Genomic DNA, 13,761 nt, shown 5'->3' with positions numbered 1-13,761 from the left:
GAGAGTGAGAGCGAGCAGGCAGAAGCTCTGTTGCCTTTTGTCACCTATCCTCTGAAGCCCATAGTGTTACTTGCACCATGTTCTCTTACTCAAAGCCCATCCAGGATCAAGAGAAGGGGATATAGGTTCCACCTCTTGACAGAAGAGTGGCAAAGTTCTGGAAGAACTTGTGAGATGAGAAATATTGCTGTGGCCATTCATGGAAAATGCAATCTGCCACCAGGGGTTTTCAGCTTCTAGTTTAAGGCTTTAGACTTGGAGCCCATAGGGAAGTGGTTTCTGAGGTTTAAAGAGTGTCATGGGCACCATGTGCGACGTGGAACCAGGAGGCGGGGGACATGAGTTTTAATCCTATCACCACGCAGCAGTCTCCTCTTACACAAAGCACTCACCTGGGGCCCTGGAGTTGTCATTTGTAACCAGATGGTACCCTCTTCAGCTTTACTCTTCCCCAGTTCTCTGAGACTGTGAGGTCCAAGCACTGTCCATTCCAACTCCGACATGTCAGCCATGGCTGAATCAGTGCTTCTCCATCCATCCTCTTTTCACATCAGAATTGTTAGAGGAGCTGTCAAAAATGCAAATGCCCAGGTTGAAATGATCAGGGGTGGGATCTGTACATCAGTCATTTAATTTAAAAAAAAATTTTTTTTAGAGATGGGTTCTTGCTGCGTTGCCCAGGCTGGTCTCAAACTCCTGGCCTCAAGTGATCCTCCTACCTAAGCCTCCTGAGTAGCTGGGATTTGAGGTGCTAACTACCACGACTGACTATATCAGTAATTTCCCTGGGGGTGATATTAACGTGCAGCCAGGGTTGAGAATCAGTGAGCTCTGCCATTGTGTCCATCTAAGTGTGTACAGGAAGTCAATCAAAGGAACCCAAGTGTAGCTGTTGCTTTTTGTGCCCCTGTCACATCCTTTTGAGCCATCTATGAGACCAGTCACAGAAGAGGTGGACAGTTCTGTGCTCGCAGACTTCTCCTGTCTGCCTCTGGGGTTTCCCCTGAGCCCTGGCAGCCTGCTCAGCTGTCACAGGAAGAGCCCAGGAGTGCAGGGGAAGTAATGGCCCAGAAGCAAATGTCAACTGTTGGGGAGGGAGCCTTGGATAAATGCCCCAGCCTCCAGCCCTTCCTGGAGACAATTCTAGAAGGCATTCTCTATGCTTCTCAGAGGTCCCTTTGGACTTGAGCTCCCACTATCCACAACAAACACCCCAAACTTGGCTTCCATCCTTCCCTGTCTCTTTCTCCCTGCCTCCTGGGATCACCTCCCAAAGAATGTACTTGCGCTCCAGTCTTGATCTTAGGTCCTGCGACCCAGAGAACGGAAACTAAGATGCCAAGTGATCACTGCTCAATGGTGAACTGGCAAAGAGTGGTGTGAACTAAGGGAAATTGGAAAATTGCTCGCCACACCCAAACCACTAGTGCACGCACCCCTGCCACCTTTCCAGGCGCTTCTGCACTTAAGACTCCCACAAGGGACTCTTGCTAACCCATACATGACAGATGCTTTGGTGAGAAGGAACGTGTCAGCTGGCGAGCAGCAGAATCACTCGAGACACTAGTGGGGTCAGGTAGGAGAGGGTTTCTTTCTTCATGCTGTATCTCTTCTGGAGAAAGCAGAGATAACCCCACAGCAGAGGTGTCCAATCTTTTGGCTTCCCCGGGCCACATTAGAAGAAGAATTGTCTTGGGCCACACATAAAATACACTAACACGATAGCTGATGAGCTAAAAAAAAAAAAAAAAAAATCACAAAACAATTCTCATAATGTTTTAAGAAAGTTCATGAATTTGTGTTGGGCCACATGTGGCCTATGGACTGAGGGTTGGAGAAGCTTGCCTAGGGCATGCATTCTCTATGGGGGTGCTATCATCCCCACTGGGGTGGAAAGTTGGTTCTTGGTGGGAAAAAAAAAAAAAGCTTATATATGACACAGGGCCAGGACTAGGATAAGGCAAGTCAGGGGTCCAGGGAAGCAAATATTAAGGAGACAGCCACTCCCAGGGCTGTGGATGTCCACACATACATAAACATATTAACTCGCTAGATGGCAACGAGCCTGCGCATAAAGAGATGAAAAGGATCAGGCAGAGGGAGAAAGTGTTGCAGTTTGAAATAGACTGGTCTGGAACAGCCTCTCGGAGAAGGTGACATTTGAGTAAAATGTGTAGAAGACTCTGTAGCAAACCAACGGACCCTGTTGGGGAAAAGTGTTCCAGGCAGGTGGAATAGCAAAGGCAAAGGCCCTGAGGTGGGAATATGCTTGGTGTGTTGGAGAAACGGCAGGGAGGCCAGGGTGGCTGAGTGAGGGGAGGGCAGGAGAAGATAAGGTTGGGGTAGAGAGCTGTCTGTTTCATGGGAATGTTGGGGAGATTTCATTGAGTGAGGAGCACAGGTATAAGGCCAGTGTCATCAGTGTCCAATAAAGGCGAGTCTGCCTTCCGCTTTCCCCACCCTCGAAGCCTAAGCAGCATTTACATGTCATCACACTGAAAGAGCTCTAGAAGCTACCAGCCTTGGGAAGTTATACCAGTCACTTTGGAAGTGAATGGAAATCATGGCTAGCATTCTAAAAGAAAAGCACAGCCAAGACGCTCCATTATCAGCATATCAGCACAGGCCAGGACCAGCAGCCTAGATTGCTAGCCATGTGTCTAGTTTCAGAGGCACTGGGAAGGGGGAATGATCCCCCAGTATCGTCTACTGGTCAGAAAGTTAATTTCAAGGCTCTCATTCTTTCTTAAGTGCACATCCCTCCTGGTGGAGCACGATGGACACCCAGTAGGTCAGTGGCCCTTCCTTCTTTTCAGCCCACAGCCCAAGATGAGAAGCGGCCCGGTGTAGTGAAGCTGGAGAGCCTGCCTCACATCCTAGTTCTGCCCTTTTACATGTAATCTTGGGCAAGTTACTTGACTGCTCTTTTCCTCCATTTCCCTGTCTGTAAAATGGGGATAACGTACCTTATAGGGTTGTTATGAGGGCTAAATGAGCTAGTATTTATGCAGTGCCCGGTCATATAGTAACGGTGTATAAGTGCTTGTTAATTAAAAATAGACTCCCTTTTGGGACTCTGCTCTTCTCAGGAAAACATGCATACGAACACACATTTGCATTTTATTTTGGGGCATTTATGGATGCTCCAAAGTGCATCTCATGGACCCTTGGGGAAGGGACAGTTCATAAAGCCCCGAGAGAACCAGGATGAGTTCTGGAGGGATCAAGAGCCAGGGGGATGGGTGGGCGATACTGTGTGAAGGCAGGAGAAAAGCAAGAACTGGGGGCTGGGGGCTCAAGAACACATTTCACCTTCTTCCCGTTCTGGCCAAAGTCCACCTAGAACTGCTGATTGCTTGCTCCTTGGGAAGTTCCATCAGCTAAGAGCTGAAGTTTTCTTTCATGATGTCATTATTAATCGTTTAATAAATACATTATGTAAGAGTACTTATTGAGCAGTGTCCCAGCGCAAGTAAACATGTTTTGGATATGCCAGATTAGAAATGTTTTCATTCCGTTTGGGGGGTTATGTAGTAAACTCTGAAAATGCAGTTCCTGGAAGAGTGTCTGTTATCCCAAGCCCTGAAGAGCCAGTGTAATAACAACAAAAATATTGTTCTGTTTGGGATTCCCATATAAGAGTGCCTAGGCGTGGTGGCTTGTTTTTAATTATCTCTCTATGGAACAGTAATTCAATCCAGAGGACTGCCACCAGATTACAAGTTTCAGTCGGGTTGAAAATATTCATGCAAGGAGAGCTAGTCGTAATCTTTTTAGATCCACTCCCAAAAGATTAAGCCTTTGTCTTTCCCATCCAACTTGGGGAAGAACGTGGTAGAAGTAAATACTCACAGTATTACCACAATCATAGCTGTGAGACAACCATCTCACATTTGAAGTCTTAATATCTACCACAGTGTCAAACAGCAGGGAGAAAAATGAACACTTCAGAAACACCCAGACATGACCTTGCATGACTGTGGTGCAGGTAGTTTATTTGGGAGGTTATCCCAGGAATCAGGAGTGAAGGAGCAGGCATTAGGAAAAGAGAGAAGGGGGAAGGCATTAAGAAAAGAGGAAAAGTCAGTCACGGGTATGTTATTTAGGTCACCGCTGTAGGCAATGGGGGCTCACAATGGCTGACTTTTTAATGTTGTTTTTGATATGTATTTGGGTGGACATTTTAGCATACATTTGTAAGACCTGTTTAAGGCATCTATCTGCTATGATCCGCAGCTATAACTACCCTTCCAAACTTTGGAATCTGAGTCACAGTCATCTTAGAAGTATTCTTGAGTCTTTCCTCTGTTGACTCTGCATTAGTCATTTTGCCTTGTTACTTTCAGATCCAATCCCCAACCTTCCCTTACTCTGTATCACAGGGACCTGACCCCTTGCAATATCTTTCATGTCTCCTTGCCAACTGGCTTCCAGCTAGGTTCGGCCAGTGGGTGGCAATGACAGGAGATTGGAGTGCAACAGGAAAGGGGGAAGTCAGGGTATTTCTCCCCCTCTCTCGGTTTGGCTGGCATCTCTAATGGGGACTGTGTCTCTTCCGTGATTCCAGTCTCACTGGACAGACCCCCTTCAACATCCCTTGGCCTGAACTCCTGCCTCATGGCTCTGTTCATCGGTATCTGGTAATATTACCTCCCTCCTTTGCTCTTCCAGCATCTTCCTGCTGTTACTCACCTTTGGATTGCTCCAGTTCTTCATCGTTGCACCATTTCCCTGTGTTATATTTCTGCTCTTGAACTACCTGTCATGGGTTCCCGACTGATCTCTGACTGATGGAGATTTCTTAAGGATTTCTTTAGCCATTGCAAAAATATTTTAGGACATCAACCACAAACAAGACACTGGACTAGATTCCTGGAAGGTAATAAATAAAGCATCAAGCAGCTTAGCATCTAGTTGGGTAAACAAGGCACACAGTGGAAAAGTTAGATGACATCTGTCCAAATGCCAAGTGAATGAAGGGTGTAGTCAATGAATACTTGAAGATATAAAGAGGAGAGAGCCAGCTCCATCAGCTTTTGTAACCAGGGCATGCTTTAGAGGGCCAGGGAGCCAACATAAAGGGGTCATCTCCCAAAACTTACAATTTTGTAAAGCAAGGTGAAAAATTGGAATTTTATTTGAAATTTCCTGATTTTTAAATGTTGGTGAGTAATTCAAATTTTCAGTAACTTGGAGCTGGGCATGGTGCCACACCTCTGTAGTCCCAGCTACTCAGGAGGCTAAGGCAGGAGGATCACTTGAGCCCAGGAGTTTGACCCCATCATTTCTGAAAAAAAATTTTTTAAATAGCCAGGTGTAGTGGTATATGCCTATAGCCCCAGCTACTCAGGAGGCTGATGTGGGAGGATCCCTTGAGCCCATGAGTGGTAGGCTGCAGTGAGCTATGATTGTGCCACTGCACTCCAGCCTGGGCAACAGAGCAAGACCCTGTCACTAAAAGGATAATAATAACAAAAAACTCCAGCATAATTCCCACTATGTAGACAAGATAAAACTTGTTTGGAGGCTGAATTGAGACTGTGGGTGTACAATTGGTGGATGGATTACTGTATGGGGGAAGAAATAGGATGCAAAGAATGTTAGGATTCCTTCCAATTAGAAGGTTCTAGGGTTCTAATTTTTCATCCGGGTATGAGGCAATGATGGTCTGGGTATGGAAGAGGGCAGTGAACATGGGGAGAAGGGACAGACGAGAGCGAGATTAAGGAAGATTAATAATAATACCCTACGGCCAGGCACGGTGGCTCACACCTGTAATCGCAGCACTTTGGAAGGCCAAGGCAGGCAGATCACTTAAGGTCAGGAGTTCGAGACCAGCCTGGCCAACACGGTGAAACCCCATCTCTACTAAAAATACAAAAATTAGCCAGGCGTGGTGGCAGGTGCCTGTAATCCAAGCTACTCGGGAGACTGAGGCAGGAGAATCGCTTGAACCCAGGAGGAGGAGCTTGCAGTGAGTCGAGATCAAGCCACTGCACTCTGGCCTGGGTGACAGAGCGAGACTCTGTCTCAAAATAATAATAATAATAATAATAATAATAATAATAATACCCCACATTTCTGTATTCGTTTATGGTCTACAGAGTTTATCATTGGAACTGGGATAGAGTAGAGCCTCAGAGGTTAGGCTCAGAAGTCAAACTGTCTTCGTTCAAATCTGAGGTCTACAAGCAATGATCTGTGGGGCCTTGAACAAGTTTCTAAACCTCACCCAGCCTCAGTTTCTCAAGCACTAACAAGGAATGATGTTAATGATATCACCTACCTCTTCAGGGTCGAGGAGTCCTTCTCGTGGCATAACTCTGACCCACTCTTCTGCCTTCCTCTTCCACTTTTAAGAACTCATGGACTAGATTGGGCCCACCCAGGTAATCCAGGATAATCGATCCATCTGAGGATCCTCAGTGTTCATCACATTTGCAAAGTTGTTGACTGATTAAATAATAAAGTGTGTTTGAAGTCCTTCATGTGGTAAGCCTGGATCACAGGAAGCATGGATCAGTTTTTGCTATTCCTGTTATGCCATGTACATTCTCTCTTTGAGAATCCTTGCAACAGTCCCGTGCTACAATGAGAAGACTGCCTGGGATGCAATGACTGGATATGGAGGTGGGAGTTGGGGATGGGAAGGAGTCAGGAGCAATGGCCAGAGAGTTAGCATCTTGGTTTGTAGACTCGACTCTACTGTTAAAAGTAACTCTTTGTTTCTGAGCTCTTCACTTGACCCCTGTAGGATTTTCTCTCTTGAAGGATGGTTCCTTGCAACTCATTCTCCATAATTTAGGAAACTGGGTTTCTGAGTATGGTGGAAAGACTAATGGCTCCCCAAAGATGTCCACATCTTAAAATCCCTGGAACCTGTAAATACGTTACCTTACATAGCAAAAGGAAATTTGCAGGTGTGATTAAAATGAAAGACCATGAGATTATCGTGGACTACTTGGGTGGGCCTAATAGCTCTTAAAAGTGAAGAGGAGTCAGAGTGATGCCACCTGAGAAAGACCTGGCCCTGTCCCATCATGGCTGACTTTGAAGATGGAGGAATGGGGCATGAGCCAAGAAATGTGGAGGGCTTATAGACTCTGGGAATTGAAGGATGGCCCTCAATTTATTGCTAGCAAGAAAATGAGGACCTTGGTCCTACAACCACAAGGATCTGAATTCTGCTTATCCTGAATAAGCAGGAAATGGATTCTCCCCTGGAGTTTCCAGAAAAGAATGTGGCCTAGCATCATCGGCAGCATTGATTTTAATCTGGTGAGACTCCTACTGGACGTCTGACCTGCAGAACTCTAAGATAACAATTTTGTGTTTGAAGCCACTAAGTTAATGGTACAGCAGCAACAGCAAACTGGTACCGAAGTTTTCAACTTCAATGTTTGGCTGGTGTTACTGGCAGTACTATTGAGTTCAGGAACTGATCAAATGTGGAAATGATGTGGGGTGATGAGGGATGAGTTCTTGGATATACCAAGTTGGAGAAGCAATGACAGCAAGACATTCACATGGCAGTGCTCAAACCATACTTGGCCATGTGGGATTAGAGTTTGGAAGGTAGTGGCAATAACTGAAAAAAAAAAAGTGCCTGGGAGGGGATGCAGGGAAAGAGACTCCATCAATGGGGCCAGTTTCTTAAGTTTCCAGTTCGTCTGGCTCCATTTGGCTTCCATTCTAAGCCAAACTCCTACTCATCCTAATTGGAATATATGGACTTTGTTTAAAAAAAAAAAAATCACTAGGGAGTCATACTGAGTAAATTTTATAGACACAGCACCATAATTTTATTTATTGACTTAAATTGAGACTTCCATAAATGAATAATGCTTGAAAATTGGCTCTTTGTAGGTTCCAAAGGAAAATCTGAAAATTTTAAATGTTTTTCCTTTCTTTGTTTATGAATCTTTTTAACAATGGAAATGTTTTGTCTCCTAAGAGTGGCATGGAGCTCAAATATATGACTCACTGGATATGACGACCACCTCTTTAAGTTCTAACAAATGGGAAGTGAGTTAGGAAAGGGCCCAAGAGAAACATAAGCTGATCCTCAGGGAAGTGTAAGTCCTGGGGGGATACCTCTAGGTTGGACCAGGAGTGAGGTGGAGCATCATAATGAGAGACAGAAAAAGTGAATACATGTTAGTCACTGAGTAGCTGGGTTCCTAAAGGAAAAAGAAATGCCAAAAGAAAAAAGCAGAGAAGAATCATTTAAAAATATCTAGCTTTAATTTACTAGATTCCCTCCCTTCATCAAAGTAGAGCGCCGTCTTTCCTGTTGGGAGTTACTGAGAGCCCTGTACGTTTCTTGATGAAAGAGACGGTCCAACCCCTCATCTACTTTTTTTTTTTTTTTTTTTTGAAACAGAGTCTGGCTCTGTCGCCCAGGCTGGAGTGCAGTGGTGTGATCTCAGCTCACTGCAACCTCTGCCTCCTGGGTTCAAGCAATTCTCATGTCTCAGCCTCCCAGGTAGCTGGGATCACAGATGTGCACCACCATGCCTGGCTAATTTCTGTGTTTTTAGTAGAGATGGCGTTTCTCCATGTTGGCCAGGCTGGTCTCGAACTCCTGGCCTTAAGCAATCCTCCTGCCTCGGCCTCCTAAAGTGCTGGGATTATAGATGTGAGCCACTGCGCCCAGCCTCGTCTACATTTTGATCAAGTTTCAGCTCTTGATTATAAGCCCACGCCTATCAAACTCAGAGATGGTGGACCAGTTTTGTGAGTTTCCAGAAAAACTTACTTCTCTGCTCTGGCTCTTCTCTTACGCTTGAGTTGCCCATTTTTTTCTAATAAGTAAGAAAGAGGTGAAATGCAAATCAGCCCCCTGTGTGTACACAGCTCTGGTCAACAGATTTGGCAGTGGAGAAGGTTGGAACTATGGCCATCCACTGGGCAAAATTGTCAGTGAAGCAATGTTAGCCTCTGTTGCCCCTCGACGTCACTCTCCATCCCTCTTCTCTGGTACCTAACTCTTCCCAGGTGCCTTCATCTTGCTGCCTGCCTTTGCCAGGTGCCTGCCCTTCGTCACTTTACCTGCCCACACTGACAGGTGTCATTCTGAGGGTAGTCCATATTGAATATTGATTTTACCCAGGGCTTTCCCACGTTGCCCAGTGTGGTAGCCCTTTGCTAGATGATCAGATGAATTCACCCAATTCAAATGAACTCATACTAAGATGTGAATGACTGATAACCCCTTAAGTGCTCCAAAATATATTTTTTAAATTAACCCTTTCAGGCTGGGCATGGTGGCTCACACCTGTAATCCCAGCACTTTGGGAGGCCGAGGTGGGTGCTTGAGCCTCAGGAGTTCAAGACCAGCCCTGGCAACATAGTGAGACCCCCGTCTCTACAAAAAATAAAATAAAATAATTAGCTAGGTGTGGTGGTGCATACCTATGGTCCCCAGCTACTCAAGAGGCTGAGGTGGGAGGATCACTTGAGCCTGGGAGGTCCGAGGCTGCAGTGAGCCACAATTGCACCACTGCACTCCAGCCTGGGCAACAAAGTGAGACCCTGTCTCAAAAACAAAATTAACCCTTTAAAAGCTAACTCAACAGACTCTGATTAGTGGAATATTAAAGTAACATGAGAGATATGAAGAACAGAGACTAAGGAAGAAGTAACTCCAATTAAATTAGGGCACCAAAGCACCTAGCCACTTGCCTACTTTTGCCTTGTTGGCTGCAGGGTAATTGGGGAACTTGGGCACTTATTCAGTCCTGCTTTCAAGCAGAACTATGATTTTAATTATCCCAGAAAACAATCAGTACCCTACCATCATTTCAAGAAAATAGGCTCCTGGAGGCTACCAGGTATGTTTCACTGTTCATTGTTAGTTTGCAAACATACTTACTCTTTCCTATTAATTATATCTCAAGATATCATTGTGAAAATAATTATCCCTTTGTAATTAATTTTTTTTCATGTATAAGATAACACCCCATGTGGGTCAGTGTTTGGGGATGTATCACTCCCAAAGGGTAGTGTAAATTGGTCCAAGTTTTCTCTAGGGCATTTTGCAAACAATATTTATGGAATTTCTGAAAGAAATAGCCACATATGTATGTAAAAATTTAGCCCAAAGGACTTATTGCAGCATTGTTTGTAATCATGAAAAATCATACACACCAAAATGCCCATTAAGAGGAAATGTGTTATATAGATAAATGGTACATACAACAATTGAAGTGCTATTCAGCCATCATAGATGGTGTTGTGGAAAACTGTTTGATGATACAGAATGACATTCAGGATATATTGTCATAAGAAAAATCAAGTTATAAATATATTTGTGTGATATAATCCTTATACATATACATACATATATACACATATAAACATATGCATGTATCTGTATATATGTACATATATATACACACATAGAAAGAGTAATATACACCAACATGTTAATGTCATTTTTCTCTGAGTGGCAAAAGTATAGATGGTTTTTATTTTCTTCTTCTTGCTTATCTGTCATTTCTAAAGTTTCTCCAATAAGTATGTATTATTTTCATAGACAGAAATATAGAATTACTTTTCTTTTAAGGGATCTGAGCACTTTCCCCAAATAAATAACTCAGCAGCTCTTGTAGTTTATAAACCCAGAGACGTCTGATCTAGCTTAACTCATAAGAAAAAAATGGCTGACTAGATACAACGTCTGTGTTCAAAAGCAGCACAGTTAACGGAAGTTTAAGTTATGCAAACATACACGTTTACTTTTATACATTTTTAGGAATATTATCCAACAGCTGACGTTCTTAGTCATCATTTTCAGTTTGAAATTAGCTAAACCATTATATGACAAAATAGATGAAGCACCACCAACAGTTCAAAATTGGAAAGATTGCCTCACCAAAGATAGGTCTCTGTAGAGAATTAAAAAGGATTGATTAGGCTGTTGAAAATAATAGTAAATTAACATACTGCCCTCTTTTGGTAGCTATTTGTAATTCAGCTTACGTTCACTTCCATTAAAGATGTTAATCTCCTACAAATGTGTGCATAAATTAAACTAATTTTATCTTATTTTTAAAAATAAATTTTACTGTGCACATTTGAGGTTTATAACATGATGGGATGGAGTACACAGGGATAGTAAAATTGTTACAGTAGTGAGGCTGATAAACATTCACATACTTTTTTTTAGTGACATGAGTAGCTAAAACCTACTTATTTGACAAAAAATCCTTAATATAATTGTATTGATTTTAGTCCTCATGAAACTAATTCTGAATCACCTCTTTTCCTCAACAGAAGATACTGATAATTCCAGTTTGTCACCACCACCTGGTAAGTTTTTTTTTTTTTTAGAACTCTGGGGAATTTCAGGAAAACGGGGAATTTCAGGAAAATATTATTCTATAAGTTCTCTATGAAACATGGCATGTAGTCAGGTACAACAAAATTATTTTCCTCCAAGAAGCTTAATTAGGTCATTAAGCCTACTCCTGAAAAATCAATAGCCAGCGTAGACCGGAGGACAGCCATATTGATCCATCCATATTGCTGGACAAAGCCAGGCAACAAATCACAGGAGACTAAATTGCTAGTTTTCATTACAGTGATTACTTAAGTTCATCAGTTATTTTTAGTATTCTAGTTCACAAGTCTCTTGAAGAGTATCAGGAACATAAACATGCCAGATGTTTTTACATTTAAGGGAGGAGATGAGATGTTCACTTAAATATACACCCTCAGTACCTCCACCAAAAGGATATGTTTCACTAGGATTCTAAGGGCTTAGCACTCACTAGAATGGGAAGGCAAATACATTAGAACCCAGATTGGCAGGAGCCTGGAACAGAACCCGAACTCGAGACTGCTAGCTGGAATGGGACCTTAGGGATAAAGAGACCCAGCCCTGTCCCTTAGTTGATGAGATAATGCAGCCTGGAGTGGCTGAGGAACTCCTCTAAGATCACATAGCTCCATGTCACACAGAGGCAGCACATGGCTTCTCTGACTCCTACTTCTGTACTCTTTCGGGTACACCATCTATTCTAGAACAATCTTTTATGATGGGGAGTGAGTCAACTCATGTTCTTTCTATAGTTGTGTGCAAATGAGCTTCTACTGTTATTGATTCATTATTTAAATCCAATTAATCACAATAGCTGTACTTCTCATGCACTGCTATGTATCTGGAAGTCTTCAGACATCTCCTCGTTCTCCTCTCAATCTTGCAGCATAGGAAATATTCGTGTTATAGATGAGAAAACTGGGGCTTGGGGAGGATAAAACATGCTCATGTTCACACATTCTCTGGAGCCAGACGACTGGAGTTGTAATTTGGCCACCACCTTCCTGCCTTCATTGCTAGCTGTGTGGTTTTGGGCTACTTCCTTTAACCGTTCCATGCCTCAGTTTCCTCTCCTGTAAATTGGGGAGAATAATAGTACCTGCTCGTGGGGTAGTTGTGAAGATGGAATGAGATAACACATGTGCCAGGCACAGTGTAAACCCTTGGTAAGTAGTAACTATTATTTTTATAAGTTTTTGAGTAATGGAGCAAAGATTCAAACCCAGGACTGCAGGCCTCCAAAGTCCAAGCTCTTTTGATCTCGCCAATTTGCCTCCTAGTTGTTAAGCTTCTAGGGCACAATGAACCACTATATTTTTCTTCCAGCAGAATAGTCCTCAGCAAACTGAATCATGGTGATATCTGCAAAACCTTGTTTGCATAGAATAGGGAATGGGGCTCTGGGGGGACACACTGGGTCTAGTCACAGCCTGGGTTCTAGGTGCCCTGGGAGAGAGCAGTGCACACTGGAAGGTAAGAGCCAGTGTAGCATCAAGGGATGGATGGGCAGCCATGCCCAGCGGTCTCTTCTTTGCACAGTGTCGTCATTCATCAACATTCACAAGAATTAATAGTCATTCCTTAAAAACTAGTTGTGGCCAATTATTTTGTTCTGTCCCAAGAGCAAAAAGGATTCTGTATCTACGCTTTGAATCTTATTGCTCAGGAACTGTCTTACTTCTCAAGAAATATCCTTGGTAATTTAAGAAATAAATAAATGTAGTAAATGACAAAATATGGAAACAATAATATGGACAGACCATTTGTGTGTGTTTCAGCCAACACATGAGCAGTCTAAAACAGGCCAGCCAAAGTGCCTTGACGCACCCAAATTTTGTCCATACCAGCTGAAAATCAGGCTCCCTACTGCAAAACTCACTTTAGTTATAAAATGTTTGTGTTTGCTTTTCCCATGTTTAGGTAGAGGTCAAGCCATTGGATCTTTTAAATATTTAAATATGTAAAATGTATGTAGTAGATTGACTTCTTAGCTTAAGTGGAGTCATTCCACAGGAAATTTATCACTTGATTAATTGCCTTAATAGCAGCCATATTTTAAAATAACTTGCCAGGAAATCTGGTTAGGTAGTACAGTATTGAGTGGTAGCAATTTTTTTAATCCTAAATTTGCTGTGGGAAGATTTGCTAGGCATCATTATAACAGAATGGCACCAGCGTGCCAATATATTTCATGATTGTAATTCAGCAAGATATTTAAAATGTTTTCTAGAATGCTCTGGCTGAAAAAATTTTAAAGTAGTATTTCTTGTATTTTGGTCTGGTTCCTAATCTTATTTCTATAATATTCCATAAGTAGTTAGCAAGCTTTGTGGTCAGGGGTCTCAGGTTCACTCATCTTGGGTTCTTTTTCTACAATTCTCTGATTAAATTTTATACTCACTGAGCGCTTATGGGACATGCAGATTTAACTACATCTT

The 13,761-nt window shown here is 42.9% G+C and overlaps 2 protein-coding genes across 2 annotated transcripts in view; one reads left to right on the top strand and one right to left on the bottom strand.

Annotated features, from left to right (window-relative positions):
- The window catches only part of PDHA1 (pyruvate dehydrogenase E1 subunit alpha 1), a 563,563-nt gene that overhangs the window by 305,656 nt on the left and 244,146 nt on the right, over positions 1 to 13,761 (bottom strand). The window lies entirely within an intron of this gene.
- The window catches only part of ADGRG2 (adhesion G protein-coupled receptor G2), a 134,732-nt gene that overhangs the window by 73,894 nt on the left and 47,077 nt on the right, over positions 1 to 13,761 (top strand). The window contains exon 4 of the mRNA XM_050776623.1: positions 11,278 to 11,313. Within this exon, the coding sequence (XP_050632580.1) occupies positions 11,278 to 11,313 (36 nt within the window). The remainder of the gene's footprint in view (positions 1 to 11,277; positions 11,314 to 13,761) is intronic.

Source organism: Macaca thibetana, chromosome X, assembly GCF_024542745.1.
Source record: "Macaca thibetana thibetana isolate TM-01 chromosome X, ASM2454274v1, whole genome shotgun sequence".
NCBI lineage: Eukaryota > Metazoa > Chordata > Mammalia > Primates > Cercopithecidae > Macaca > Macaca thibetana.
The sequence above is the reverse complement of the archived record's forward strand: the minus strand, read 5'-3'. Positions and strand labels throughout refer to the sequence as shown.